Source organism: Hyperoodon ampullatus (genome assembly GCF_949752795.1).
Source record: "Hyperoodon ampullatus genome assembly, chromosome: 7".
NCBI classification, from domain to species: Eukaryota; Metazoa; Chordata; class Mammalia; order Artiodactyla; family Ziphiidae; genus Hyperoodon; species Hyperoodon ampullatus.
The window spans coordinates 59,842,749-59,870,572 of record NC_136920.1 but is presented as its reverse complement, the minus strand read 5'-3'; the positions used below and the strand labels follow the sequence as shown (position 1 = coordinate 59,870,572).

The 27,824-nt window shown below is 54.5% G+C and overlaps 1 protein-coding gene across 1 annotated transcript; it reads right to left on the bottom strand.

Moving 5' to 3' along the window:
• Nucleotides 1-3,673: 3,673 nt before the first annotated feature.
• Nucleotides 3,674-27,824, bottom strand: STARD10 (StAR related lipid transfer domain containing 10). The gene is made up of 7 exons (XM_079708129.1): nucleotides 27,611-27,824; nucleotides 26,932-27,242; nucleotides 7,697-7,844; nucleotides 6,971-7,074; nucleotides 6,201-6,318; nucleotides 4,338-4,390; nucleotides 3,674-4,107 (listed from the first exon to the last, which is right to left on the bottom strand). The coding sequence occupies exons 2-7, from the start codon at nucleotides 27,136-27,138 to the stop codon at nucleotides 3,850-3,852; spliced, it is 888 nt and encodes a 295-aa protein (XP_079564255.1). The 5' UTR covers nucleotides 27,139-27,242; nucleotides 27,611-27,824; the 3' UTR covers nucleotides 3,674-3,849.

Here is a 27,824-nt window from a genome sequence, read left to right as displayed (position 1 = left end):
GGGGAAGGAATTAGACTCAGGCCCCATTCTTGCTCCAGCAGTCTCTTTGGAGCATGGGGCCAGGGTTTATCACCTAACCCAGCAGATAGGGAAATGAAGAGGTTTGGGAACTTACAGTCACGTAGTGTTTGGTGGCTGCACAGGGACTGTCCCAGGTCCCAGTCATTCCCACGGTTCTGCAGTCCCCTTCTCCACAGAGCTCCAAGGAGACCCTTCCTAAGTTGTGCCCTATACAGCACTCACTGAAAGGCTAGGCAGGAGAAGGCCCACCTCTTAAGTCCCAAAGGACCTGGGAGGTTTGGAAGAGGAGAAAACTTCTGTAGGGTAGGGGGAAGGACAAGCAACCTGCATAAAGGGCCTGAGGCGTGATGTGTGGAAAGGCATGGCTGGAGTCCAAGAGATGGTGGGGGTGAGGCTGGGGCTGACTGGGGAGGCCTGAATGCCCCAACGAAGCCTGGGAGCAATCTGCCCACTTCCACCTCACAGTTGTCAGGACTCTGCCTGGGACAACCCCCTCTTGCCCTATTCCAGTGAGCAAGCAGCAAATGGGAAGACAGGATTCCCCAAGCCAGGGTCTGGACAACCCTCAACCAGCCACGGGACCGGGGGATTGGTTCTCTCTACACTCTACCACCCCTGCTACCCATTCCAGCCACTTCCATCTCCTTGTCATTCCTCAAACACACCGTGCAAGTTCCTGCCTCTGCACAAGCTTTACCCTCCTCTGAGGGTCCTTATCCTTGTGAATTACCACTTAACTGCCAAGGCCCATTCCAACCATCTCCTCCTTCCTGAGCCTCCAAGAGTCCCAGTGCCTGATTCCATCCCAGTACCTGTCTGCACCTGTCTTCTGACTCCGCAGGGCTCCTTCTACCCTGCAATGAGCTTGCTGGTAGGTCTCTCCTAGTCTGGACACTCGGCTCTCCGAGGACAGGTATCCTGGGTGCCTCTGTCTGGACCTTGCTCGGCAAACAGTCAAATTCTTCTCTGAGTACCTCCATATATCTGTCCAACCCTGCAGCCCTGGGGATTGGGGAAGGCTCCCCAGGACAGGAGCTTTGGGGGAGTGAGGGTGCATATGCCAGATACCGACCAGAGCTCCCCAGCACTAATAACCACCCCTCGAGATCTGGGACCAAACGCCCACCCCATGCCCTCAAGCTGCACTCGGAGTCTGCTCTCTCCAGTCCCAATAACCCACTCCCGGCTTGACCCCATTCAGTGAACACACACCTCCTTCTTTTTCCAGCAACTGGGCCAGGTAGGGGCTCTTGGGAAGCCATGCCCCCATTTACTGGTGGGGGACTGAGGCGCAGAGCCCGGAAGTAGTCTGCCCAAGATCAGTGGAGCCCCAGGTCCAGCGCATAAGGTCATATGAACTTGCAGACCGGTAAGGGTCTCCGCAGTCAACGAAGTGGGAGCCTTCATTTCACAGATGAGAAAATCAAGGTGCCCGAGGGCGGGTTGGCTCCGGAACGTCGGAGACTTCTCGCCAAAGGGCTGAAGGCTGGAAGCCCCCCGTTCCGCCGGTTCGCCCTCCTCCCTACCGTCTCTAGCCCGACCGCGCATCCTCCGGAGGCGACCCCATCACCACCACCAGTCAGAACAGACGACGTGACCCAGAGAAACGCCCGCGGAAGTAGTCGCCGGGCGCAGAGTCGCCGCGCGGCCTCGGCGTTCCCTTCTGAGGAATGGGGAAACTCCTGGCCACACCTGGCCAAGGGGCAGCGGACGGGGAGAGCCCGGCAGCCGCACTGACCTGTTCTGAGCGAAGACTCCACGCGGGGACGCGGGGCCCGGGGTCCCGGGGCCACCACTGACGCCGGTGCAGCCAACTCGCGGCCGCAGGCCGGGCGCGCCCACCCTGCCGGGCGCTTCCGCCCGCCCCACGTGACGCCCCGGGGAGGGGAGGACGGAGAAGGGGGAAGGGACACGCCCCCTTCCCAGGGACCCGCCCCCTTCCCGGCCACGCCTAGTCACGGTCTTAGAGTCCTCTGGCCTGGCCCGCCTTGCGGACAGGTTGATCTTTGCGTCTCTTCTGTCCCTCTCGCTGCTCACAGGTCCGTCTCCGTCTCCTGAGGCTCCGGTCTACCTCCACCACCCCCGTCCTCTGAGTCTTCATCTCTTCCTGAGTCTCTCTGCCTCTTGCCGCCCCTCTCCCTGGGAGGGACAAGCCACAAACTGCCCCACCCACAGAGCGGAAAGGGACAGTTGGAAGCTGGAAGACCAAGTCCCTGACCTCCTCCTCCAGGAAGTCCTTACTCACTTCATTCTTCGAGAATATCCTACTTCTCTCCCTGGGCCCACATCTCTCAGGAGCAGGGTGGTGGGGAAGATTCTAGTCAAGAGGGCCCAAGGATTCCTTGGCTTTATAAAGGCTGCAGCCTGAGGTCCTGGCTGCCAGGCAACTTCCCTGGCCTAGAGAATGGGAGATTTCCACCCATCCTGCCAGCATACACACAGATGAGGGTCGAGGGTCTGGGGTTTGGCAGGCATTCCCAGGTCCTGTGTCCAGGGCTGAGATTGGATGTCATTAATTTGAGCACCTACTACATGCCAAGCCCAGTGCTGGGCAACTTATTCCTTTTATCTCAATCTGCCTGAAGGTGAAAAATCATCACCCCAGGATATAGATTAGGAAATGAGGCTCCAAAGAAGTTCCAGGGCTTGCCCAAAGTTACAAAGCCAGTATTGGGTAAACTGGCCAAGTCCTGGTGAGTTACAGAATGTCCTGCCTACCCCTACTGGACATTCACCCTGCCCCTCTAGGAAAAAGTGGACTCCAAGTGTCTTCCTGACAGGCAAAGTTAAGTCGCTTCCCGGGAGAGGGTAAGGCCAGACCTTGGGGAGAACTTCCGGCTCAAAATTCATATGGGGTACAAAAACACTGGAGAGGGGTGGAGCACTGGGTCCTCCTCCCGACCTGATAGCGGGGGTGACCCTCAGGCAGCAGAGGGTACCTGTGGGCTACAGACAACAGGAGAGGCCCAGGCATCCGTCTAGACTTCAAAGCCTAGACATCAAAGCAGCCAGGTGGAACCACAGGATCAGGGAACTGGCATCTGACCACTGGCAAGGGGTTGGAGGCCCCGCCCTTTCTGTTAACACAGGCCTGTGGTCTTCTAAATGATCTAGGGAGGGCTCAAATCACAGGGCCTGGTCCCTCCACTGAACTGGAGTCTGATGACACTCACCTCAACCCCCAAACTCCCTGCAGAACATGCTGCCCCCAAGGACCTCTCCCCCTCCTTCCGTCACAACTGGAGAGTGTCAGACCCCCAGTCCATAGGTTGGACCCAGGGGGCCTTAGGCTGAAGGTCTTACAATAGAACACCACTCTGACCCCTGACCCCGGGCCTCTGGCCAGACCTGCTCCTTCTCTTAGAGCAGCAAAAGGTAGCCAAATAGCCTGCAGTGAATGGCCGAATGAACACACAACAAGGACAGGTGGATGGATGAAAAGTGAACTAATGAATGGATGCAAGGATAATGAACACACCAGGGACAGGAGGGGGTGTGTTCCGAGCTGCACATCGGGAAATGAGGGGATATCTAAAGGAGCAAAGTCCAGGCGATCAATAATAAAATTAACAAAATGAACTGTAGAACAGAGGGACCAAGGGCGGCGCCTGTGCCCTGAGCAAGTGGGAAGCAGGCACAGTGACGAGCCGGCTGAGTCTGTGGGACCGTTTATTGGGGCTGTGTCCAGCCACGTCGCAGCGCCAGCCTGGGCCGGAGCCCAGCGTCCCCAGGAGGCGCAAAGGAGTGGGGGAGGGGAGAAAGCGCGGGAGCATCCGCCACCCCTGGGCTCCGCCCCGTCTTGTCTTGGTCCCTGCCGTGGTGCTGTGCTCAGGTGAGCGAAGTGTCGTCATCACTGCCCTCGCCGCCCGCGCCGCCCATGCGCTCCTCCCGGCTCTCCTCCCGGCTCTCTGCCACCGCACTCTCGTCGATGTTCTCCAGCGAGTCCGCGTGCTGCACAGACAGCTCCGACAGCGCCAGGCTCGGCAACGGGCTCTGCTCTGGGTGTAGCCACGGCTTGAAGTGCGGTTGATGCTTCTGCTTCCACTCAGGGTATTTGACGCACGCCTTGTACATCTTCTTCATGGCCTGCGGAGCCGCCGCACCGCCGAGTAAGGGGTGAGCTGGGAGCGGACTGTCTTCACCACATCCCCACCCGCGCCCTCCAGCGGCTCAGTCCGCAGCTCCCAGGATCCTGACTCTTGATCTGGTTTTCATAACTCCGCCCCTCAGCCCTAGCTCCGCCCCCTGACCCCACCCCATCATCCTGGAACCCTCTCCCCCAGCCTCCACACCAGCAAAGTCCCAAGGCCACTCACCTTGGGAGCCAGGAACTGAGAAGATTTATTCACCACCCACTTGGGTAAGGAGCCTATGAGGGCAGGAATGGGTAGTGAGGAGAAAAGGGAAGCAGCAACCTCGGGGAACCAGTCCCCCACAAACACACATACCAGCCCCCTCACTCCAGCCTGGGGCTTCCAGGGAGGACACGCTCTTCTCCTTAGGGAGGGAGCGCTGTGAGGCAAGTCCTGTAAGACTTCATCATCTTCACCCCCTCTTTCTACCTCAGACCATGGTCCTCAGGCTCAACTCTGTTAACCCCCCACCTCCACCACCCCCTGCCTCTGCCCTCTGCTGAGCCCAAGGGCTACACAAAAGAAAACCACAGGGTCCTAGGTGACCACAGGCAACAAACACCTGGGTTGAAATCCTGGCCAGTGGAGCTCCCACCCGCTGCCTCCCCTCTACTCACACTGACCTCCCTTTTCTCATACCCAGTCCCTCTACCTTGAATGGCCCTGGTGCTCATCTGCTGCTCTGCCTATCCTTCCAAGCCCCTTGGCCCAGGAAGCCTAGCTGCTACATAGACCTCTTGGCTAAGCACTCCAGCCTGGCCTGACCTAGAATCCACAGCCCAGCTCTCCACCCTGTCTGATTCCCAAGTGTCTGCTCTGCCTCTGACACACAATAAACTCACTCAGTGAGGTGCTGGGGAGCTCTGGGCCTGGGCCAGTGGGCCCTCGGTGGTGCTGGGGGCATACCCAGGCAAAGATGCTCAAGGCTTACCTCTCCTCTAGTCATTCATCCATTCCTTCACTCACTCCACATTCACTCAGTGATACCCACCCTGGACCAGCCCTGGGGACCGAGAGGGGAACTCACTGTCTGGGGGGCCTCAACAGTATGCCAAGTACTCTGCTAGAGGGGGATGGGTCCACAGGGCAGGGAGCCAGCGACTCCTCTGGGTATCAGGGATAGAGGTGGTGAAGCAGCCCTGGAGGGATGAGTAAGGGCAGAGAGGTGTTTCTAGGCCGAGGGAAAGGGCTGCTTAGATAGGTAGGAAGGTGTAAGCTATGAGGAGGGAACTGGGAAACCTGGGGAGGGGGCTTGGACTTTACTCTGAGGGCAATGGAAAGTCACAAAAGGACTTCAAGCAGAAGAGAGTCACAAGGAAATAAGTCCTTTGGAAAAATCCCTCTGGTAGCTGTATGGACAGACAAGGTCGCTGAGTATGGAAAGAAATGACAGATTCAGGAGCTATTTAGGAGGTAAAATCAATAATTAGTGGCTAGACTTGGGAGCTGAGAAGAGGGGACCCCAGACAACCACCAGGTTTTTGGCATGAGTGACTGGAGGGAAGAGACTTAGAAGGGGCAAGTTAGGAAGGGAGACAGTAAGTTCAGCGTTGGACACAGGGAGCCTCAGGTCCTAAGAGACACCCTGAGGGACACGTCCAAGAGGCCAATGGCCACACGGATCTGGATCTCAGCAAAGAGAGACATGTGGTCAACCTAGCCACAGAAGCCTGGGGAGTAGCTGAGCCCTCCCAAGGGAAAAAGGACTGGGGCCTAGGAAACCCAGACCTTCAGGATGGAAGCCAACAAGACAGAGTGGGAGCAGCCAGTGAGCAGGGAGCAAGTCAGAGCATGGGGGAGTGGGAGCCCAAGAAGAGGGCTATAAGCTTCGTCATGGAGCAGTGGCTACCACCTTGGCCCTTGCTTTTCAAACCACTGTAAAGTCTCAAACTTTGGTTCAAAGAATGTTTCGGGTGCAGATGCCCCCAAATACAAAACACTCCTAACAGAGGACCTTCTGGATCCCAGTAGATCAAATAGATCAAGCCCCATCCCCTGCGGTATAGAGAAGGATCCCATGATGGGCTTTCAGGACCAAGCCCTCACCTTTGGGGTCCACCTGAGCCAGGTAGGTGATGACGCAGCTCTTGGGCCCCGTGCTCTGGATGAGGTAGCCCGTCTGGATGGACACAGCTCGGACCAAGTCTTTCCGAGGTGGGTATTTCTGGGGATGGAAGGCACAGGGAGGTGAGACTCAAGGTGTGGGAAAAGAAGGTGTCTTTGTAAGTACACTTCACACACACACACAGAGTTGGCTCACATCCCCTGGCATCCACTCCAGGCCAGGCCTGATATTGGGGTGAGGAGAAAGGCAGGAGTCAGGAGTCATCCTTGCCCCTCTTAAGCTTCCCCTGTTCCCCTCCAGAAAGACCCAAGTCTGGGGTCAGGGTTCATGAGCAAACACATGGGCGCGCGTGAGTGCGCACGCACACGCACATGCACACGCACACACCCTTGCCCAGGCCAGCTGCACCTGCCTGTCCTGCCTGCCATGGAGACCCAGACTCAGGGAGGGTCAGAGGACCCTACCTCTCACCTCTTGCTCTCCCTTTCCCAGCCAGTCCATCCCACCCACTTGTCCACAGTGATGGCCCACACCGCCCTCTCCTCATCTGCTTGAAAGCCCCAGCAGGAAGACAGGAACCATTATTCTCACTGTATAGGAAGGAGACAGGGACAGAAGGCTTCATGCCTGGCCTGAAGTCACAGAGAAGTCCTGGTAGCAGCCAAGGTCCTCTCCCTGGGCTAGGCCTGCTGGCCCAGCCCTAGCTGGTGCCTTCCCCTGCCCACCCAGCAGGGAAGGCAGGCTGACTCACAGGATGTTTGACTGAGTAGTTCATAATGATGTAGTCAGTGCCCATGGGAAGCCAGGAGCGGAGGGTGATGACATCACGATTCTTCAGGGGCTTTGGACACCTCCCTGTAGAGGGCAAGGGACAGTTCAGCCAGACCACTGCATGCCTCCCTGCCTGCAAGGGTGTGGCAAAGCCCAGAGACATAGGGATGCCTGGTTAACTGCCAGCTCCCCCTGGTCCAAACAGGTACCCCACCACCACCACCAGACCTAGTTTCTGGAACTAGCAAAGAGACAGAACAGAACCCTCTCCCCTCCTGTATCCAGCCATCCCTGCTCCTCATAGCCTCACACAGCCCTTACCTTGCTGGCCTGATCTGTTTGTATATGTGAATGTGAGTGTATGAGAAAACAATGGTATTACTGTGAGCATGTCCATGAAATGTGTGACTGTGAGTAGGTGGCATGTGGCTGTGGGTTTTGTACATGACTGTGCATGTGTATGTGGAATGTGTATACTTGAACATGGGAGTACATATGTGTTTGTGAGTGCACATGTATGTGTGTGCTCAAGTGTCTGGGAGTGGATAGGGATTCAGGGAGAGCAGCCCTACATCTCCGCACTCAGGTCTCTGAGCAGCCTGGCCATGGGAGTGACCCCAAGGAGGGAAGGTGGGAGAAGGAGGCTGGGCTGGAGGCCTGGATGGAGGTGGAGGGGGCTGGGATCGGCGTGCTCGCGTCTGCTCACAAGAATAATAGCCCACATCAGCGTTGACTGTCAAGCGGGCAATGTCAAAAGTTTCAATGACATTGCTGTCCCACTTCTTTCGGTATTCAATGTCATGTAGGACGTCGTAGAGCGTCTCTGCTGGCACATCACGGCACTCCATCCGGCACTGCAGACAGACACATGGGTTGTCAGGGTCACACAGGGCTCAAAGTCCTGGTTAGGGGATGGGAGGGCAGACAGGCAAGGAGGGAGGAGGAGAGGGAGGACAGGGAGGAACAGTGACCTCTGAAGCCAGCATGGGCTCACCTCTTGCCATGAGCCCTGTCCAGCCCTCCCAGAAGCCACCTGTGCCAAGAAAAAGCCCCTGCATCCAGAGACTATCTCCCCCATCTCAGCCGCCACCAAACCTCCCCATTCATCCCAGTCTCCTCCTCTAGAAAGTCTTCCTGAATTACCCAGCCAACTTTCTGGACTGCCATACACTGAATCTCTTTATCTGTGCCCTCCAGGTCCCTGAACTTCATGGGCAGAGGTTCAGTCGATTCAGTACAGAGCCTGGTATGAGTACATGTTAAATGAAATGAAAGCATGAATGAACAAACAAATGCCTAAATGGATGATGTCTTTCCTCCATGGTACTTATCACCTGGTACTTATCACCATTTGCCCTCCTCTTTCTTTTTTTCCACCATCCAACACACATCTTTGTTTTTTGTTTTGTTTTGTTTTGGGTTTTGTTTTGTTTTGTTTTTGGCCACACCGTGCAGCATGCGGGATCTTAGTTCACCGATCAGGGATCTAACCCATGCCCCCTTCAGTGGAAGCACAGGAGTCCTAACCACTAGACCGCAGGGAATTCCCCCAACAAACATCTTTGGATTCCTTACTATTTATTAGCCTTGTTCTCAAAGAGCTTTCCATCTAGGGGAGAAAAGAGGCGAGGACACTTTTTTTTTTAATTTAACCCCCACAATAACTCTACCAGACAAGAAATCCAAAGAGGAACTTAAGGCTCAGAGAGGTTAGGGAACTTGCCCATGGTCACCCAGCTGGTAAGTAGCAAAGCTGGGATTTAACCTAGATCATGTGTCTGGAAAGCAAATAAAAACAGAACCAGGTTTTACTAGATTTACACTCAGCAAGATGAAACTCAGTCCATATCCTTGTTCTGTGATTTTTTTCACCTGAAAGCCCAAACCCCAGGATCATGTTCCCCAAAGCAAATGGACAAGTTCTATTGTGTAGTTTAAAAAGGTTTCCCAGAACTGGGTGTTCAGACGGTGCCAAGGGAACCACACATTACTTTCTACTAAAAAGTAAACGCATGCAACCATATGAGGGAGGGGTCACATCACCTTCCCCCTAATCTTGGGTTAGGCCCTGGCACCAATAATGGTGATGAGAGGACACAGGAAGGACACTACCCGTTGGGTATTCTAGGCACCAGTGAGCTCATCAAGCCCTGGATATGCTTCACTTAACAGAAAATACAATGGACAGAGGAACAAGTTAAGTGTCACCATAAGAATACAAGACAAAGCCAGATGGTGAGACATTCTGCAGGGCTACTAGTCCAGTCTCTTCTACAGGTCAATGTCATAAGGAAGGAACTGGGCTAGATTAAGACTTATAGGACAAATAACCAGATAGAAAGTGTGGTCCTGGATTACATACTGGCTTGGACACAACAGCTATAAGGACATATTTGGGACAACAGGAGAAATATGAATATGATGTATTAATTAAATGTGCTGAAAATTTACTGAAACAAAATGGTGGAGATTGCTGCCTGAAGAAAAGCAAGTTACAAAAGGGAATGCATGATATAATCTCATTTTGGGGGAAAAATATATGCACAGAAAAGGCCTGGGAAGCACAATCGCTAAGATGTTAACAGTGGCAATCTATTAATGATGAGCATATAATAGCTTTATTTTCTTTTTGCTGTCTGTATTTCTAATTTTCTAAAATATATAGTACTGCTTCTGCAGTAATGAAAAAAACTTAAATAAAAATGTTTCCCAGAGATACTGAGGTGCGCTCACCACAAGCACTATCCTAAGGGCTTTCTACACATCACCACATTTTATTCCTACAGCAACACTCTGAGGGATTAGCCCCATTTTAGTTAAGAAAACCAAAGTTCAAAGACAGCTCCAGCCTGCAAAGACTCATTGTGTGTCATCCTCCCTCCCTGCCCTCTGTTTGCTTTTCTGCTCCACCAGGTGGTATGACTAGATCCAGTCATTTAACCAGCTTCAGCTCTGTGCAGAGCATAGAAGAGTCAGAGATGAATCTGAGGCCTGTCCTTCAGAGGCTTCCAGTTGAGAGAGGAGACCAACTTGGAAATGGGGAGGTGCCCAAACTGCCCAATGGGGCACAGAGGAGGTGGTCAGCTGTGTGGGGTGAGGCATGTGGGGAATCAGTCTTCATGGAAAAGCTCAGCATGGAAGGTAGGCATCTAGCAAGTGGCACTGGCAGAGAGAACAGTGTGGCCTGTAGGGAAGCTGAATGAGTTCCATCTGCTCCAGTGCCCATGGTGTGCTGCAGCCTAATACTCAGAGGTCCTGCTTCCAGGTCTTCTTGGAGAAATGCATAATTCCAGGGCTAAGTCGGAGTAAGTATAAGATGTACCTGGAACATCTCACTGTGCCAGAAAGTAAGGACAATGTACTTACAGAATGACAGGGACCTTGCCCAGCAGACACAGGAGCCAGTGTGAAGGGCTCCCGCTGGTTCCATGACCAACTCATCAGGGTTTGCCAGTTTAGCACTGGAAGTCCGTATCCCGGGAAATCCCTCAGTCCCAGGCAAAAAGGACGGCTGGTCCCCTACCATGGGCTAAAGCTGAGCCAACTCATGTATTAAAATAAATGATAGTAACAGATTATATTCCACTGAATAAAATAGGAAACCAAAGTATATACAGGTATGAATAAATAAATAAATTTAATGTTTAATGAGGAATAGGGTATTTATATAGTTTCAAAGTTCCTTCCCATCAAATCAGTAATTTCACATTGCCTGGCAGATACCACCTTAATCAAGTGATCAAAGTGAACATCATTAGTGATAGGACAAGTTACAACTGGATGTTTCCTGACAGGATGCAATAAAAAAAATACAGGTGCCACTTATGTGATATTTCTGCCAAAGATGCATGATCTAAATCTAATCATAAGGAATATCAGACAAACCCAAATGAGGGACTTTTACAAAATATCTGGCCTCTAAGTGTCAGGGTCATGAAAGTCAAGGAAAGACTCAGGAACTATATCAGACTGAGAGAGACTAATGAAACATGAGTGAATGAATAAATGAGTGATTGAACAAAGTGATGAGAAGGATGGGATGGAGAAGACGGCAGAGGCCAGATCTGGCATCGTCTGGAGCACACAAACTTCCACTGTGCAGCGACACTGAGGTCTGGGTGTTGCACCTGACATTCAACACACACAGTCACTCTTCACCACCCTGGTGAGCTGTGCTGCAAAATAGAAAGCTGAGGCTCAGGAGAGGAAGCAACCTGTCCAAATCATACGGCAAGAAAGGAGCAGAACTTCAAAACCGGATATTCCAATACTCTTAACCATGAAGGAGCACTCAAGTGTGGCTTCTGAGGAAACCAGAACTTCTCTAAATCCAAGTATGGAAGCTGGTTTGGCTTTGCAAGTCCTCAAACGTGTTATTCCAGACAGTGGCTGTATGAAGGAGTAGTGACAAAAGAATTATGCTTTGTAGGTTAGAATCCAACCTGGGGATTCCTCTTCCCTCAGGCCAGCCTTGGTGCCCCCAGGGCAAGCTGCACCCACGGCCGGGTGCACTCTGAGAAAGGCCTGCACTGCCCAGACTGCCTCTTCTTCCTCCGGACTTCTGTGGCTGCAGGACCAGGGACCTCCCTCTGAGACAGCAGGTAGTGGGAGGGGCACGCAGAGCCACAAGACAGACCAGGCACTGAGTTGAGCATAAACTCTGCATAGCATTTTATCTTTAAGATAAAGAAGGAAACTTCAAAGGGTTCCCAAGCTCACGGCAGGCTCTTGGGGAGGAAGGTCAGCTGTGGGGCCTGCTGGGAAGGGGAGAACTCAGGCTGTGGAGGCAGCGCTGCAGGTGAGGAAACCGAGGCAGTCCAGGTGGCCAGTCTGGCTTTGGGCCCGGCTCTTTCCACAGCCCCCAGGAGGCTGCACGCATGAGCCAAGAGGGGTAAATTACATCCAGCATCTCATGGTTCCTGTGCGCAGCTGCAGCCACATGGGCAAGGTGATTCTAAGAGGCTTCTGGAGGGACGCGTAGGGGTAGAGGTGAGTCACTGGAGAGCACCTGGTGGGCGGGGCTGTGACCAGAATCCACAGCCATTGGGCCCTGCGCAAGTCACTCACTTCGGCTGGACGCTTGGGAGCTCCTCCTGGAAACCAGAACTGAACAGGAGGCAGTGCTGGGGTTGCTCAGCCAAGGAGCAAGCCATGCTTGGCTGCAAAGCCCTTAAGGCCTGGTTTACAGCAGGAAGTCTCACATGCAGCCATATTACAGCTGAGAAAACTGAGGCCCAGAGGGAGCAGGTGACACCAGAGAAATTAGACTGTGTACCTCCTACACTCCACTCTCTCCAAACCCCATGAGGTAGAGAACTGGGATTGCCCAGAACCCCATAGAGCCATGGTCAGAACGGAATGTATAAGCAAGGAAGGCCATCAGGGGTGACTCCTGCAGGCTTTGAGTCTGGCAATCCCAGGTTCCAATTCCACTTCCTCCCCTTAGGCACAAGATTTAACTCACCTGAGTCTTTGTTTCCTCATATGAAAAATGGGGATAATAAAAGCACCTATCTCGGGGCTTCCCCAGTGGCGCAGTGGTTAAGAATACGCCTGCCAATTCAGGGGACATGGGTTCAGGCCCTGGTCCAGGAAGATCCCACATGCTGCAGAGCAACTAAGCCCATGCACCACAACTACTGAGCCCGTGTGCTACAACTACTGAAGCCCACGCACCTACAGCCTGTGCTCCACAACAAGAGAAGCCACCGCAGTAAGAAACCCGCGTACCACAACAAAGAGTAGCCCCCGCTCACCACAACTAGAGAAGGCCTGCGTGCAGCAACGAAGACCCAATGCAGCCAAAAATAAATAAATTAAATAAATTAAAAAATTTTTAAAGTACCTATCTCATGGAGATGTTGTGATTAAATTAAATGAGATAATGTATGCAATATGCCTGGCACATAGATACCCCCAAAACAGTAGCTGTTATTACTTAAGCAGGCTTCCACGAGCAGCCACGCACCCTTCCACAGGGCCAGGACCAGGCCGTGTCTGCATGTGCCTCCCGACATTCTGGGCCCCAGGTGCCTCTCTTGCCTCACCTGGCCCTGCCCTTCTGTCCATCCATTCACTACTGCCCGGACTCAGCTGTGTGCAAGGGCTGCAACTGGGCAGCAGGGAACTGGGAAGTGAACCAGACTCGGGCCCTTGCCCTAAAGAGGGCCCATCAAGTGGGCAGTGGGAGAGATGGGGACATAAAATCCCACTAGAGAATGAGCTGGGTTGGGGGGTGGGCATGGGAACTGTGGGATCAGAGGGCAACTGAACCTAAAAGAAATTGAATTGCTGAAAGGGGAGAGAGGGCATTTCAGGCAGAGAGACTGGTGGGTGCAAAAGCCTGGAGGCTTAAATAAATAAGTAAAGAGCAGGGTCCAGTGCCCTAGCGGTGTCTCACTCTACCCTCCTCTCTCCCACCCCTTGCCCAGTGCTTCTTTGGGAGATGCCTTCCCAGTGCTCAGCATTAGAGAAAGAGGAATCTCCACAAGAAGAGGGAAGTGGTGGGGGAAGGGGCTGAAGTATCTCCCAGGACCCAGGGAGATGGCTGACCTGAGACAGAGGAAAAGAAGTCAGGTCATGTCCATGGGGCTGTGGTGTGGCTTTGAGGGCCAACGGCCAGGGCAGTAACAAGCAAACTGAGACACGGACAGATGGATCCAAGTATGGCCCACATGCCAAGACCTCACACAGCAGGTCTCCAATATCCTTGACCATGGGATATATGGGGCACATGGATTATCTCAAAGTCCTAGGGACCCAGGAGATGATCTCTTCCACCACTACTCTTCAGGTCACCACTGGGAAAACTGAGGCCCAGTAAAGGGTAAGGGGTCCATGTGGGCTCTGAAACGTGCCTCAGGCTGTACTGACTTCTCACCACATTGCATTTTAGCAGTTTTGTTAAAGGAATAACTATTAAGCAAATCACCCTTTCCCAAAAGAACCATATTTAAAACAGAGAAAGCACCCCTGATCAGGGTGGAGCACTAGCTATCAAATCAATCATAGCCCCAAACAATAGCTACCGCCTCAATAACCATTACCATGTGCTCCAAATCACTAATTCATCATCCCACAAAGGAGACAGCAGCACCTGGACGATGGACCCCACAGGGGCTGAAATTTAGGTCAAACCACCTCTGCCAGCTGTCAAGGGCACCAAGCTGCATCCTGTGCAGATATTGTCTCTTACCCTCCCAACACCCTGATGGATATCATCACCCCCATTTTACAGATGCAGAAAGTGAGGCCCAGAGAGGTAAAATGATTAACCAAGGCCACAAAGCTAACAGTGGTGGAGCGAACCAGAGCCTGGGCGTGCCTGACCCCAAAGTGTCAGGACTTTCTGCTCCCTTCATCAAGGGGCAGGACTGGCCCAGCTAAAACAAACACGCTGGCAACTGGAGACTGCCTTAGTTAATTGATGGTTATTATTTTTTTTAATTAATTTATTTTACTTTTGGCTGCGTTGGGTCTTCGTTGCTGTGCGTGGGCTTTCTCTAGTTGCGGCGAGAGGGGGCTACTCTTTGTTGTGGTGCGCAGGCTTCTCATTGCAATGGCTTCTCTCGTTGTGGAGCATGGGCTCCAGGCGTGCAGGCTTCAGCAGTTGTGGCACAGGGACTTTAGTTGCTCCGCGGCATGTGGGATCTTCCTGAACGAGGGCTTGAACCCCTGTCCCCTGCATTGGCAGGCAAATTCTTAACCACTGCGCCACCAGGGAAGCCCTAATTGATGGTTATTACGCAGAGCTCACTGGATTCAGAAAGGCTTGCTGACCAGGCAGGCGAAGCTCAGAGATTCTTCCTCTGAACAAAATTCCCAACTCTATCCTCAGCCCTCCCTGGGCTTAAAGGCAAGGCTGTGCTTTTCCAAAGCTCAGCACTGGAGTTCTGTACCTGGAAGTCTCCTCTGAGAAGACTTGGGCCATCGCATTGCCCCACAAGCTCACACTCACAGCAATTCCATGCTGTCTGGTCAGATAGGCCTCTGTCCTGCCGCTTCCTGCCTGTGTGGCCTTGGCTTGGGCAAAGTACTTCAGTTCTGAATCCCAATAGCTTCATCTGTGAAACAGGGATAATCCTCCCCTCGGAGTAGAGCTGTGAGGATTAAATGAGGCTTGTACATAAAGCCCCCAGCAGCAGCTGCCCTTCTCCAGCCCTAGGCCCCGGCAATTTTCACTGACTTCTCAGGCCCCACCGAGGGGAGCACTTTCCTGCTAACACCAAAGGGCAGGATACAAAGGGTTAAGGAACAAAGTTTAAAACAACAAAAATGCCCCAGATCCTGCCACAGGGTGGATGGACAGGGAGGGGGTGCGTGGCCCTCTTATACCAGGGCCCTGCACAAGTCCACAGCCTCCACCCTCACAACCCACAACTAGGCACTGCCCTCACCATGTCAGTCCAGGTGTTGAGAGATACAGACATTGACCCAGGGCACACAGCACATGAGAGGCTCAGCTCCAGTGGCCCCTCTGCCCTGTCTGCTCCAAGTCCTCCTCCCAGGGCTGCGCACCACCTGCTTCCTGGCTTCAGGGCCCTCTACTGCCCCTCCCAAAGGCCCCACATGGCCATCATCGAGCCAAGCTGCACCTGCCCTTGCCTCTGGGTTTCTGGGGCCCCCAGAATGGAGACCCCTAAGACCTTCCCCCCAGGTCCCCACCAAATCTCAAGAGCAGCTCAAGGGCACTGACACAGGGCATCAGGGGAAGCAGAGGTGGGGGTGTGTAGGAGGAGAGAGATCTAATAAGTCCGGCTTTCCCAGGACCTCCCCTTGCTGGTTCTTTGCTATTTTGCCCTCAAACTTCAGCCTGGCCGTGTCCTGCCCAGGCCGCCTACCGTGTCCCTAATTTCTGCAGGTTGGTCTGGGGCCTCCTCCTCCACCCCACCACCTCCCTTCATCAGCACACACTGCGATGCATCGATTCATCCTGGCCCCTTGCTCGTCTTGGCATCCCCAGTGCCTGGCATGGTCTAGTAAAGAAATGCTGCCTGAATGGAAGGAGGGACAGGTGAGCCAGCAAAGAGGCCATGCCCGCGTGAGCTTCTCTGACTTTTAGAGTGCTGGGGCCGTGCCTGGTGGCCCTCGGTGCTTCGTGGAGGTCAGAAGGAAGGGTCGTTGTGAAAACCCCCTGGACGCTTGTAAAACTCTCTGTGGCACTTGAGGCTGATTACTACTTCTGCCATCATCCTCATAAAATGGAGTGTAAGGGGCGGGGGCAGAGACAGGTGAAGGGAGATTCTGGGACTTTCTGTAAGATCTTTAATAATTCTGATAAAGAAAAGTAAATTCAATCTGTACTGAAGTATCAATTTACATTTAGTAAATAGCAAGAGTATATAAAATAACCACTGCTTGTGAGCATATAGTAAAACTGTTACCCAGTTAGTGACAGCAAAAACTGGTTGCACTACTCTGAAAAGTAATTGGGCAAATATTTTTAAAATCATAAAAATGTATCTTTCAACTCAGGTCCTGGAACTCCAGGACCAGAAATTTATACTCAGGAAAAAGATATAAAATAAGAAAAAAAGTTCTGTTACAATGTTCATGACTATATTATTGCATTTGTAATTAGCAAAATATACTGGAGGACAACCTGGAACACCACCACCAACAGGGCCTGTTTGAGTTAAGAATGACACATCACCTTGAAGATCACTGCCCAGCTACTGAGGACTGTGGTCTGCCTCAGGGCAGGGGCAGGGGCCCCTCAGAACCCAGAAGAGGTCTAGCAGGGAGCAGTTGCCAGAAATGCTCCTGAATTAATGATTCTGTAGCAATATGAGAAATTTCCACAGATGCAATGTTAAATGAACAACAGAGGACACAAACTTGCATCTGTGCCATGGTCTCAACTGTACATAAATTACCTACACCCTTGAATGAGAGCTGGAAGGAACCAGGGAGACGTTTTACTCAGGAATTGAGGCTCTGGGGGATTAATTTATCATTTTTGGGTTCTCGTTACTGTTGGTACAATAGAGTTTATATAAGATAAAGAAACCATACTTTTTTTTTTTTAGGTTAAGTGTGTTGTCCAGAATCCCGAGGTCCTCGTTCCCTGGACCTGGGAGCCTGGACTCTGCTGAGATGGGCCTGAGGCTGCCCAGGCTGATGCTGAATTGCCTGGAAATGCTCTGTGTGGTGTAGCCATGCTGAGAGTGAAGCCAGAGGGGACTCAGGGTCCTTCCACCCTCAGCTGGGACACAGGCATGAAAATCCTGGGGGCTCATGGCAGGGACAGAAGGAAGCAGGGGGACGCAGGTACAGGGAGGGACCCACCTAAGCAGAGTCCTACAGGATGAATAGAATAACAGATGGCACCCAGATGTAGTAAGGAGGGGAAAGAGGCTCCTGGCAGAGGTGCTGGAGGGGACTGGAAATGGCCTGGACCGGCTGGGGGAAGGAGAAGGCTCATGCAGTTCCACAAAGGTAACCCGAGTGAACAAGGATGGACGCGGGAGGAAATGGAGCTGTCCCTTGGGTACCTCAGACTGTTCATTCATTCATCCATTCAGCAAACGTTAAGAGCGTGCCAGCTCTGTGCCAGGCTCTGCACTAGGGCCTTGCAAATTCTCCTAATTCAATCCTCTCAACTACCCATGAGGAGGGAAGATTATGCCCTTTTGTAAATGGTGGCTGAGAAAAGTGAAGTGAAGAACCATCCTGGAACCCAGTGTCAACCCGAAATTCCACCCCTGAAGCTGTTCCCTAAGAACCAGGCTCTGCTCTGTCAAGGACTCAAGGAATCCCAGGTGGGCCAGCACTTGGCCAGATGAGGACCATCCCTGAAGGGTCCATGCTAGGGGCTGGGGCTGCTGGGGCAGCTCTGCCTGGAGTAAGGGGAGCTGGAAGGACACAGAGAGCAGGTTTGGTGTGGGCCCATCACAGGCTCTCCTTCCCCCACCTTCAGCCTCAGAGTTCTCACCTATAAAATGACTAGACAGCCTCTTCTGAAGGGAAGGGGATCTGGCACCAGAGAACCTCAACCCATCTTCTCTCCTAAAGCGCGGCCTTCCTGAGACCAGTGGTAGGCGGAGGTACTGTCACGTCTCCCCTAGACACAGCTCCCAGAGTCTGCGCAAGCAGACCAGGCTAGGCCCCTCTGCTGCTCTCCACACAGGGCTGAGTGACTCATCCCTACTGTGCCCATCCCCTTCCCCTCCCCCTACCTAGTCTCCAGCAGCCTCCCTGGACCCCCACCCCCACCCCCCAGGCCTCTGCAGCTGAGGAACATCCTGCTCTGATCTCTGGGAAGCTGACCTCCTGGTCTGGAGCTCCCACCACTCTGCTCCAGCCCTGGCAGAGATGGGGGAGCCAGACAGAGGAGGGAGACCTGAGAAAGAGCAGAGAGTGGGTGGGCCTGCAAGAAAAGAAAGGGGGTCGGGGAGATCAGTGAGACAAGACAGGGGCCAGGGCTGACACACAGACAAGCAGACAAAGACAAATTGGATAAACACTTCCCAGGACTTCAGGCGCTGCCAGTGGCCTCATGCCCCCAAAGCTCTCTAGCAAGCTCCAGACTGCATTTTCAACAGCCTCCTGGGCGTCACCCCCTGGACAGCCCATAGGCTCACCCTCACCATATCCACTACTGTTGGATTATCCAACCCCAATGCCCACTCCCCTCTGCTCCCCGCCTGTGCCTGGAACCTGGGATTCTGCTTGGCCATGACCTTCCCAACAGCTCCTCTTCGCCAGACCCAGGCAGGCCTCACCATCCTTGCTTGGACTGGTGCAGCCACAGCCTCATCACTGGTCTCCTGGCTCCCAGGCCGATCTGCCACCTGGGGCCAGGGAGCTTTCTAAAACCCAGTGCTGGGAATTCCCTGGAGGTCCAGTGGTTAGGACTCTGAGCTTTCACTCCTGCCGGCCCGGGTTCGATCCCTGGTCAAGGAAATAAGATCCCACAAGCTGTGTGGTGCAACCAAATAAAATACAATAAAAAAATAAAAAATAAAACCCAGTGATGATGGTACTGCCCAGCTTGAAAGCCTCTGCTGCCTCTCTCTGCCTTCAAGATCAAATCCTAACCCAAACGTCCTCCCCACTCTGGCTCTGCCTCCTCTCCTTCCTCACCCTTAGTCCGCACCCACCAAGACCTTCTCAGCCTGCCACCTGACTCCTGATGGGCCCCACAGGTCCCACCCAGACGCCACTGCCCCCCACCACGTTGTCAGCCACATCTCCCTCGACCTGAGTCCTCACGAAGGGCTGTCACCATCTCCATCAGTCTCCCCACTAGGCCTTAAGAGTAGGGCCCAGGTCTGATCCATCTCCAGGTTCCCAGCACCAGCGCAGTGGCTGGCAGAGTGGGTGGGAGACAGGAGAAGAGGTTTGTTGAACGAATAAATAACCAGGACAGATTAACAAAAAGGAGGAAACAGAACAAGTGGAGACGTAAAGGCAGAGGCAGTAACCATTAGAGACAGGGATAGAAAACATACCCCAAGGGGAGACTCTGAGACCCAGAGACAGGCCCAGAGGCAAAGACAGGAGGCTGCAGGGAAGCAGGGAGGGGAAAACCCAGGCAGAGCCAGAGCTGAGCTGGGGGGCGGAAGCCACTGGGAGACAGCTGAGGAGACATAACTGGATCAGAGACAACTCTGCTGCAGTGAGGGGGTGTGACTCACACACACAAAGTAATGTCAGACACAGAAACACACACAGAGTCCCACACTCAGAGGCACATACACCCAACCTTAGGCACGTGTACACACACACACACACACAAACACATTCAATATGGATTTAATGACCTTTGTCAGGTGCCCTGCCCCTGAGGGGCTCACAGTCTACCCAACTAAGGACCAGATCACACACACAGGCACATACAATCCAGTTCCACACACAGAAGGCCCAAATACAGAAGGCCAGACAACTCCCATCACATCATCCTGCCCTCATAACACACAACAACCATCTGGCATCTTATTTAGTTATTTGCTTCTATTTTGCTTGTCTCCCCCTCAGGATGTAAACTCATGACAACAGGGTCTGATCTGTCTGGTTTGCCACTAAATTCCTGGATATACTTGGTATACAGTATGTGAACAATAAATATGTGTTGAATGAATGAGTGTTGGAGACACACAAGGGAACTCCATCCCCTCTGGCTGTCAGGCCTCTGCCTTAAGACTCATCACTTCCCTGGTCTAGTACAAGGTCCCAGGAAATCTAGAAGGGTCCAAAACCAGGGAGGAGGCATCAAGGAGATGGTAGTGGGATTTCTCAGGAAACCAAGGTTAGATGCAGGTTGTGACAGGGAACTCAAAGGATGAGATTAAATGGCCCAGGCAATGCAGAGGAGACCAAAGGCAGTATTTACCTGTACTTCCCATTGGGTGGCGGAGGGGAAGGGGAGGGAGGTAAACTTGCAGGCATTGTTCAACTGCCCCAAGACATAAGAATTCTAGAGAGAGGTCAGAGGTAGCAAGTAGCTGCCTTCAGGGAGCCAGGCTGAGAGGCAGGGAGGCAATTATTATGCTAAAACCCCAGAGAACAGCTCCAGCTGCCCAGTGCCACCTGCCCAGCCTCTCTTTAATGACAGGTGAGAGGAGTCTGTATTTGGTGTGGGACCCATCACTAAGTTCTGGGCCTGATACTTTCTTCCACTCCCTGTGTTTCTACAGCTCCAGGGGTCCCAGAGCATTGAGGCCAGACCAAGCATGCCTGAAGTGAGGCCCAGGAAGGGACAGAGACACCTCAAGCCCAATGCATGGTCTGAGCACCTTTCCTCTCACCTGTTGCTGGGGGGGGGGGCGGTGGATGTTCACCTGTCCAGATCAGGGGTAAAGGTAAGGGGGCAGGGTGGGAATAGAGTTTTAATTCCCATCTATCTCAGTGGCCGCTGGCCCCTCACGAACAGACTGGAGCGGCCCAGCTAAGGTCCCAGAACCCTAAAGAGCACCAGGCCTCCGGGGTCATGGCACCCGCAGCCCTGGCTCCAGGTGGCCCAGCCAGGCATGGAGACACAGGGGAAGAAAGAAAACCCATCTGTCTCCAGGACTGCCTCCTTTCTCTCATCTCTTGAAACTTTAAAGACTCTCGGCTGGAAACTGAGCTGGGGCTCGTTAAAGTTTAAAAGGCAGAGCCTGGGGATCTGGTCATGGAGGAACAGAGCCAGCCTGGGGGCTGAGGGCTCTTCTAGCCCCAGCGTGGATGGACACTGACTGAAGGCACCCACCCCACCAGTCCCTTGCCTGTAGGGGGCTGCACGTCCAGACTATCTTACATCCCAGCTTGCACAAGAGTTATGCTGTAACCACCATGTCCCATCCTTTATCCCTCCTAAATCTTTCTGGGTGCAATCCCTTGCTCCATTCCCCACAGTCTCTGCTTTAGAGCAGACCTTGGCATGTCTGTCCAGACAAATACAGCAGCATCTTCCTCCTACCACCCACCTGGTCTAAAACCCTCCCTTGGTACCCTAGAACCTCCAGGACCCAAATCCTAGAGCCTTGGTCTAGCTGTCTAATCACCTCCAGCCCCCTGAGTTCCAAGCCCCACAATGAACCACCTGCAGCTCTCCTAATGCACTGCCCTGTTTCCTGACTCTGGGTCTTTACACAGCTGTTCCTCTGTATGAAATGCTCCCAATGCTGTCAAACTTGTACTCCTCATTCTCTACCCAATTCCAAACAGATCACCTGAGAATTCCTCCTCTGTGAAGCCTTCCCTGGCCCCCAAGGCTGGTTAAGAGGCCTGCTCTGGGTCTCTGCAGCTCCTGTGATGTGTCTGTCCCAGCATCCAACTGGGAGTTCCTTGAGGGCAGGGTTCGTTTGATTTCCTTCTTTGTCCCCAAACTGAATGAAGTGCCCAAAGACAGGCAGGGCAGCACTACTATTCACATGTGACAGATGAGGAAGCTAAAGCCTAGGCAGGGGCAGCAATCTGCCCAAGGCCACATGGCCAGGACTCTGGACCCTGTGCTCTCCCCCTATGGCCTCAGACCAACCCAGGCATCTCCAGAAAGACTTCCCTAAAGCCTCCAGCCACCCCCGACCTTTCCTCTCTCTGAGTTCCTGCACCTGAAGGTCCAGACCCTGACTCGCTGGGGGCATGCTCTCTGGGAGCCTGTGCCCTGAGGACAGCTCTGGACTACTTCCTCCAGCTGCCCTCACACCAAGTCAGAGCTAGAGCCATCCAGGACAGGGGTCTCAGGGCCTCAGCCTGGATTCAGGAGCCCCATCTAGGGACCTCTAAGATGGCACAGACTGTCATGGCCTTAGCTCTCCGTCCTTACTCTGTGTCCAGCAGTGCAGAAGCCTTTACCATGGCCTAAGGCCAGGACAGCCTCTACAAACCACCTGCCCAGCAACTTCCTGTAAAGAAGGAAGTTCTTCCTGTAGAGGAGGGAAACTGAGCCCCAGAGGCGGCAGAGGCCCAGCCTGAACCTGAACTCACTGAATCCAAACCCCTAAAACTCAATTAACTCCTGCCTCTGCCACCACAGATAAGAAGACTGACTCGTAAAGGTGAAGTGACCCCCCAAGGTCACACAGTAAGGACTGGGCTCTTGCTCAGCTGGGACCACTCCAGGGTGCCCTCCCACAATGGCACAGTACAGCGAGACCGAAGGCAGAAGACAGGGGTAGGTTCTGAGCCACAGGGTCCAGGAGACGGAAGGGCCCAATGGTGCTAATAAGCAGGCCCAAGGGAATGAAGAGATCTTGGCCTTGGAGTCTCAAGGACCTGGGCTCTGATCCTGCCTCAGCTACCTTCTAGCTGTTTGACTGCACAAGTGAATTCTTGCCCTGAACCTCAGCTTTCACATCTGTTCAATGGAGTTCATAAGACTCATGCCACAGGACAGTTGTGAAGACTCAGTGGGACAACATGAAGAAAACACCTGGCCCTGCAACTGTCCCCACCTTCCCCATGACCCTTTTGAGCCCCATGGACCATTAAGAGTGAGAAGGGCCCTTGGAGATCCCTGAGATGATCCCAAATTTTACAGGGGGAGAGAATGAGGTGCTGAGAGGGGACAGGCCAGAGCACTGGCTTAAGAGCTTGGAACCCAGGGGACCTGTGGTGTGGATGCAGGTGGACAGTGAGACAGGTCAGGGAGGGGTCACTGAAGCTTTCCCCAAAGGGGAAGAGGAGGAGTTGTAGGACAGGAAGTCAGAGGAGATAGGTCCCCACCACCCAGCTTCCTGTGGCAAGAGGAACCTCAGGTTCTCAGCTGCACTCCCCCAGGAGACCTTGCACCCCAGTTCAACCGTCAAGCCCCTCAAGGCCCCTACCCACCAGGCCCACTCCTGCCTCTGTGGTCTGCCTATGGACACCTGCCTCAAGCAGTGGGCAGGAGGTCACCTGGAATTGTCAGTCTTCTCTCCACCAAGGTCTGGACACCTCTGAGGACAGGGGCCAGGTCTCCTCTGCTTCTCAGGTGGCTAGGTACGCAGCAGCATCAGAGAGCCCGAGCACATGAGCATCCAGGGCAGGGCTGGGCAGGCTGTGTCATCTCCTGCTTTCTGTCCCCTGTGCCTCATCCCTCTCCATGGGCCCCAGCTCAGGCGTTGAGTTTAGAGGCCCTTGGAGCCAGAAGAGCCCCATGGCACAGATGGAGACATAACCCAGAGAGGGCAGGGATGTGCCCACAGTCACAAACACAGCAAAAGAATACCATAGCCAGGACTAGACTCCTCTTCCCCAGCTAGCCCTGCTTGAATAAATGGCAGACCCCCTGGTTCCCCATTTCTCTACTGCTACAGGAGCTGTGGGGAAGCCTGGCTTGGGCATTGAGAGACCTGTATTCAGGTTCCAAGCTTCCCTCTGCTTGGACCCAGGATCCATGTTCAGCGTCTGCCTTTGGGACGAAGCCTGACCTCTCAGGAAGTGGTATCTGCCTCCTCTCCAGTGCCCGGAGCACAGTGCAGGCTTGGGACCAGACCAGGCTGGAGGCCAGGAGGGAGGGAAAGGGAAGAGGTGGCCTCCAGCAGCCCTGTCCCTTTGTCCTGGCTCCAAATGCTGGGCCAGAGCCACAGTTTCTTCCAGGAACCTCTGGACACAGGGGCAGGGAGAAGATAAGTCTGGGGGAAAGGGAGTGAGGTGGAGGAAATCAATCAGGTAGGCAGATAGGTGGACCCTCTCCCCCAAACTGGGATCATACACACAGGGCATGTACAGGAGGCAGCTGGCTTTTCCAGCACAGAGGGCAGGCCCAGAACAGGCTGTGGGGAGGGGGGAGCTCAACAAATACCTGTGGTTGAGTCGCAGCCTCCCGGAGTGACCCAATCAACCCTGGGGACTCTGGCTTCAGACCTGCTGTGTGACCTTGACAAGCCACTCCCCTTTCTGGGCCTCAGCTTTCTCATTTATCAAACAAGAATGGGATGATGAGAACACCACGTCCTTCAAAGAGTTATTGATGGGGTCAAATGCCAGAATGTTGACTAAGATGTGAGCCCAAGCTGAGAGAGGCAGGGGCTCTGGAGCCAGGCTGGCCTGGGTTCCACTCCTGCCTCAGCTGATATGACCTTAGGCAAGTGACATCACCTCTCTCAGCCTCAGTTTCTTTGTTGGTATCATGGAGACAATTCTACTACTGCCCAGGACTGGCCGGAGGGTAAATTAGACCATGGAGAGAAACGCTTGGCTCAGAGCAGGGGCTCTTACCAGAAATGGATTCCTGGAATCTTGGGGATGGGGAGCTCAGAGACCTCCGCCTGTCCCCCACAGCTCCATCTGGCTGTGCTGAGGGGATCAGAGATCTCGGGATGCCGGTAACCAGGGCCCCAGCCTCCTCCTTAGGCCCCAGCTCTGCTCACCTCCTGGCCCCAGTCCCCCTCCACTGTGGGGAGCACAACAGAGAGAACTAGGCAGGGAGGCTAACGGTCTGGGTGCCAAGTCTGGCTCTGCTGGGACCTGGCTGTGTGAGCCTGGGCTGGCCCCTGGACCTCGGTGTCCATACTTGCACCCCAGTGAGGGGTGAGTATGAAACTGGGGTTGTAAAGGCACCTCCAACCTCTGCTGAGTCTGAGAGGGAAGGAAGGTCAGGTGTATGCCCTGACCACAAGCCCACAATACCCCCGTTTTTACAAGTCCCCTCCACTCCCAAGGAGGAACACCTGACGAATCTGATCTGGCCACAAGGGGTCCGTTGTGGCACTCTGGCCCCTGTAACTGCCAACTCCAGTCCTGGACTAGGCTGGGTTTATTCATTAACCAAGCCAGATGGAGGAGGCAGCTCCGCCCTGTTGACACAGAGGGTGGGAGTACTGGTCTCAGTTCAGACTTTCCCCTTCTCTTCCTTCTGGAGAGCCAGCTCGGTGGGGAAATTACACTTCCCCACCCCACTGCACAGCCCAGCCTTTGAGCCTTTCCTAGGTCACAGTGAGGAAAACAACCTTGTTCTCACAACAACTTTGCTCACTTTTTATTCAGTTTGTTTCTTCGTTCCTTCCTTCCTTCCATCCTTCATTCAACAAACATCCCTGCTCTGTCTGTGTTGGAGGCTGAGGACGCAAAGAAGGATAGGACCTGTCCCTGTCCTCAGAGAGCACTAAGCTGGAACATACCAGCTGCCCTTACCTTCCCTGCTCCTCAGGCTCAGACACAGGTCAGGCCTCCGGGAAGGCCCCAGCCCAGGGTCCTCAGGCCTGGGTAGAGAGTCCCAGTAGGGGAGACACACATGGAAACCCAGAGAGAAAGAGACAGTCAGATAGCCAGGGTGCAGACAGAGAATTATAGAAGGAAGAAGGGAAGACAGAATGGGTGAGCCAGAAGACCACACGGGGACAGGTGGACAAAGGTCTAAATGACTAAGATAAAGTAAGGCAGAAAGGCACAGGGTCAGAGAGGGAAGGTCAGACATCTCTGGCCCTGGTATGAGGCCATGATGCCAGAGCTAAATCCAAATCCAAGAGCAGGTCCCAGGCAAGAGGGGCTGAATGAAGTAGGGGGAGGCCAGGAGTGCCCTCTGAGTTCAGTGTCCTGCTTCCACCTCTGCCCCTCTCCACCACAGGAATACACTCCTCCACATGTTCGAGAAGGACAGCAGGAAGGGTGAGGCAAGAGAAAGGGAAGGGTACAGTCTACTGCCAGGACCCCACTGAAGGGAGACCTGCCCCCTTGAAAAGGGGCACTCACAGCAATGCCAGATGTGTTGTGTTGGAGGAAGCTACCGAGGCCTCTAATCAGAGTCTTCACCAGCCTATTCCCCATCTAGTTCCCCAGGGTAGGTGGGCTCACGGGGTCCCCAACCCCAAGCCGGCCCTATCTTGGCAAAGAAAAGAAAATCAGGGGGTTGTGAGGAATGGGGTTGATGGCTGTGAGGGAGACTGAATGTGCCTACATCTTCCCTGCATCTGCTGTCCTCTCCTCCCCCAGGCCACCCCCAGTCTGGCCCTGTGTAAGGCAGAGACATCTAAGCCCTGCTTTCAGGATCTGCCAGCCAGGATCCTGAGTCCCTGCAGGAGAGACTCAGGGAACAGGCAGGAGGGAAGGGGGAAGAGCAGGGCATCAGACAGGAAGGAATCAGGTCCCTGGCACCCAAGGGTGCAGAGAGTGGAGGAAGAGACCCAGCTCAGGCTGAGAGAACCAGGAATTCAGGAGAGAAGGGCTCAGTCTCCCTCCTCAGATGACTCAAGTCAGGACGTGGTGAAGGCTTCCATGGGTAGAGGGCTCCCTGAGGGAGACCATTCTCCTAGGTAGGGCTGACAGCAGCCCACCTCCCCGGATCAGGCAGGGGTGTGCAGAAGCCTGGGTTCTGGCTGAGTGAGCCAGAGGGAGTCACACCCCCTCTCCAGGCCTCAGTTGGCCCATCTGTGAGATGGAGGCTTGCCCAGCAAACTGTGCCTCCTCCTGGTTTCTCACAGGAGAGTCTGAGGTGTACAACTGGGTGTCTGTAACCCTGCGGGAGGACCAGGAGACTCCCTGGTCAGAGGAAGTAAGGGTGCAGTGCAGACTACACCTGCTGCAGGGCAACCCTACCTTGATCTTGTGCAGGGTACGATCCATCTCCACAGCCTGCACCCACACAGACACGCCGGCCTTGCTGTAGGTCAGGTTCCAGCCCGCCTCGGCCTCACACTCTGACCGGAAGCTGCGGAAGTCCTGGTCGTCGGGCACCTGGACGCTGTCGCGGCCCAGGACTGGCCGAGGCCCCTGGGGCTCAGTTGAGGCAGCTGACTTCTCCATGGGGAGGCCCAGGGCCCTGGTCCTAGTCCGGCTTTCCTGGGTCCTCCGCGGAAGCTCCAACAACGTCGACGCGGCTGCAGATGCTGACGCCACCTTCCAGGGACCTGAAAGACCGGTTTGGGAACCAGAGTCAGTGCGCTGGGGGCGCGGGTGCGGCTGTCCGGGGTCCTGGCGGGTAGAGAGAGACAGGCAGGGGCTGGCCAGCGCGCACCGCCGGTACAGAGCAGTACGCCCCCCGACCCCTCCGCTAGGAGCGACCCAGACCTCCGGTTTGGGGGCCGGAGTGGGGGCTGCGTATCGGGTGCGGGGGGGGGGCCGTCGGGACCCGGGGGAGGCCGCGACCCGAGGTGACGGACGGCCCGGCGGGGTCCGCGCAGCACTTGCCGGACTGGCTCAACTAACTCGGCAGCGGCGCCGGCGAGGGGCCCGTGGTGGGGGCGGGGTGGGGTGCTCGCGGGGCCGGCCCGCTCACCTGTGCCAGCTGCTCCGCCTGGGCCCGCCGGGGCCGGAGGTGCGAGCGCCTCTGCTGCCGCCGCCGCCGCCGCCGCCGCGCTGCCCGGGCGACCGGGGCCGCGCGGGGGCTCTGGGGGGAGGAGCAGTGGGTCCCACCGCCGGCCCCGCCCCACGCGCCCCCCCCCCCCGCCCCGCGCGCCCCCGCTCCCTCCCTCCCTCTCTCCGAGCTAGGC